This window comes from Apium graveolens, chromosome 10 (assembly GCF_009905375.1).
Source record: "Apium graveolens cultivar Ventura chromosome 10, ASM990537v1, whole genome shotgun sequence".
Taxonomy (NCBI): domain Eukaryota; kingdom Viridiplantae; phylum Streptophyta; class Magnoliopsida; order Apiales; family Apiaceae; genus Apium; species Apium graveolens.
This window is the reverse complement of record NC_133656.1, coordinates 109,114,984-109,117,660: the sequence shown is the minus strand read 5'-3', so window position 1 is coordinate 109,117,660 and position 2,677 is coordinate 109,114,984. Positions and strand designations below refer to the sequence as shown.

General features: G+C 32.1%; 1 protein-coding gene across 1 annotated transcript; it reads right to left on the bottom strand.

Annotated features, from left to right (window-relative positions):
• Nucleotides 1–547: 547 nt before the first annotated feature.
• Nucleotides 548–1,643, bottom strand: LOC141693846 (short-chain dehydrogenase TIC 32, chloroplastic-like). The gene is made up of 4 exons (XM_074499024.1): nucleotides 1,573–1,643; nucleotides 1,104–1,376; nucleotides 914–996; nucleotides 548–799 (listed from the first exon to the last, which is right to left on the bottom strand). Exons 2-4 carry the CDS (start codon nucleotides 1,325–1,327, stop codon nucleotides 615–617), a joined length of 492 nt encoding a protein of 163 aa, XP_074355125.1. The 5' UTR covers nucleotides 1,328–1,376; nucleotides 1,573–1,643; the 3' UTR covers nucleotides 548–614.
• Nucleotides 1,644–2,677: the final 1,034 nt, after the last annotated feature.

The following is a 2,677-nucleotide window of genomic DNA, read 5'->3' as shown; positions in this document are numbered from 1 at the left end:
AATGAATAGAGAGAGAACAAACATGTTCAATGTTTTTTAGTATGTGTACCATAACCTTAGTCATTATCCATGCAATTGATTTCAGAAAATCATTAACATCAAAAATGCATTTTGCACAGGCTTATAAAGAAGCACTGCGAAGGCTTAGATACTTACAGTTTACTGCTCCACCATTGGCTGAAAAGAGATTGGTCGCTATAAGTCACGGATGAAGTGAGTTTGCAGTTATATTAGCTCCCTCTTCCTGTTATAGCATAAGAGATATTAGTTCATGCTCAACTCATTTACGAATCAATTTTGATATGTTTTACCCAATGGCATTGTTCAGTAACAGTCTGTCAATGGCATTGTTCTGAAATTATTTGATGATTCAATATTTTTATCAATGCAAGGCCCTTCTTACATGAGAATGTTGAGAGGAAGACTGCGACAAATATATGTTGAAGCAAATTTCCGGACCGAATTCATTGAATTAAGATCAATCTCCATGACATCAATTCTAGCATTGGGCATCTTTTGCAAGAATTCTTCTTTGAGTTTTCCACTAGCAACAACATTTCTCACTGCCATCACTACATGAACACCGCACATCGATGTTACATGGTGCATTTGAATTAGATGAAATATATGAACTGATCATACCTTTTCTTGTCGTTGATCTCATAAAAAATAATTCTTTCTTTTTCAAGACCCCGTCTGTGCAAGTCCGATGATAGATTAATAATTCTTCCCTCAATCTTGCTTTCACGGGCTGTCTTTTTCATGGTGTCCAACAAAAGGTTCGTCAAAAGAAATTGACCTGAGGAAATTAAAGTAATTAAGGGTAACATTAGTTATAAGGTCATAATTTCTTATAAAAACTCACAATCTCCATCTGAACTATGCAATTAATTAAAACCAGTACTGAACATACCCAAATGGTTGACTGCAAATACTTGTTCAATGTTGTCTTTTGAAAATGTGAACTTGGTAGCAGGTATGATACCTGCATTGTTACTACAAAATTAACAACAAAAATATAAGTTAGGTAACAGTCTGTCAATGGCATTGTTCTGAAATTATTTGATGATTTAATATTTTTAGCAATGCAAGGCCCTTCTTACATGAGAATGTTGAGAGGAAGACCGCGAGAAATATATGCTGAAGCAAATTTCCGTACCGAATCCATTGAATTGAGATCAATCTCCATGACATCAATTCTAGCATTGGGCATCTTTTGCAACAATTCTTCTTTGAGTTTTCCACCAGCAGCAACATTTCTGACTGCCATCACTACATGAAAACCGCACAAAGCGAGGACACATGTAGTCCCTTTTTCCAATACCATCAGTTGATACTACTCGCATCATATTGATGCAAATCCTTATCAAGAAACTCTGCAAAGAAATGGTTGGCCTTCATAATGATGCAATATACACATATAAAATCTCAGATTTATAATAATCATAGTCAAACCTCTCTCTCAAACTTTTAATCAAACAATTAGTATGCAATATACATATATAAAATCTCAAATTTATAATAATAATCCCAAAATTGTTTAAAAAAAGTAACCACATATAGATTACATACCTTGTTTCACCGAAACCATATATCTGATATCTCCTATATCAAATCTCGGCCTACAAATCATATCAAATCTCGGCCTACATATCAAATCAAATAAAAAACAATGTGAATAATAAAAAGAGGATACTGAAGTTTACTAAAAATGATGCTGCTAGATACGCGTAAAAAACAATCATATGTAAATAACAATACAAACACATCATGTCATTCAGTAGTATAAAGGGTTAGGAATAACATCTACAACTGCGAATGCAATTTAGAATGAACTAAAGAATAAAATAACAATTAAAAACCCTCACAGAACTTTTATCGAACGGTTAAAATGCAAAAATATATATGATATTCTTGAAAAATACAAACAACAACTTCAGTTATATCTTAATAGATTATATTGCCCGAAAAACTTACATAGAATCTGCAAAATAAGATTTGATGTTGTTGAATATATAAGTTAAAAGTTACATGAAAGAAAAAAGTGAAAGATCTAAAATACATCAATATAATCTGTATACGTTAAAAAAAAGAAGATAAAGATACAGAAAGTGAAATTGTATAAAAACACAAGAAAGATGATAATTTGTTTTGAGATGGAAATCATACTTTATGTGATGCTCAAAATTCAAAATTCAAATTTGAAATTTGAAATTAACATTCAGCATCTTGAAATCTGGGATTACGGTATAATACATGAGGCTTCGATCGGAAGCAACAGTGATAATATAGCTTCAAATCTTATAAATGAATGACAGTTAGTGTAGTCAAGTGGGTGTATCGGTAGTTTTCAACCGGATATCAAGCAACACAGTGTAAAGTGAAGTATTTATCTGGGGAGCATTTATTCATCTTTTGTCAAGACAACCCCTGATACAAATCGTATAAATTACAAATTTAGTTAGGCAATTTTGTAAATACGGAAAAAATTAGAAGGTTAGTAGGGTAAAATTTAGGGGTAAAATCCTACAGGCTTTATATATTAAAATGATTATATACATGTATTTATTGTTGGGTTCCTAAGGCATAAAACGCAGCGGATAAACGTAAATAAAACAAAATTCGAAACCCAAAAACAGGATCCATGTATAATTATGGGCAGATTATGGAGATAACG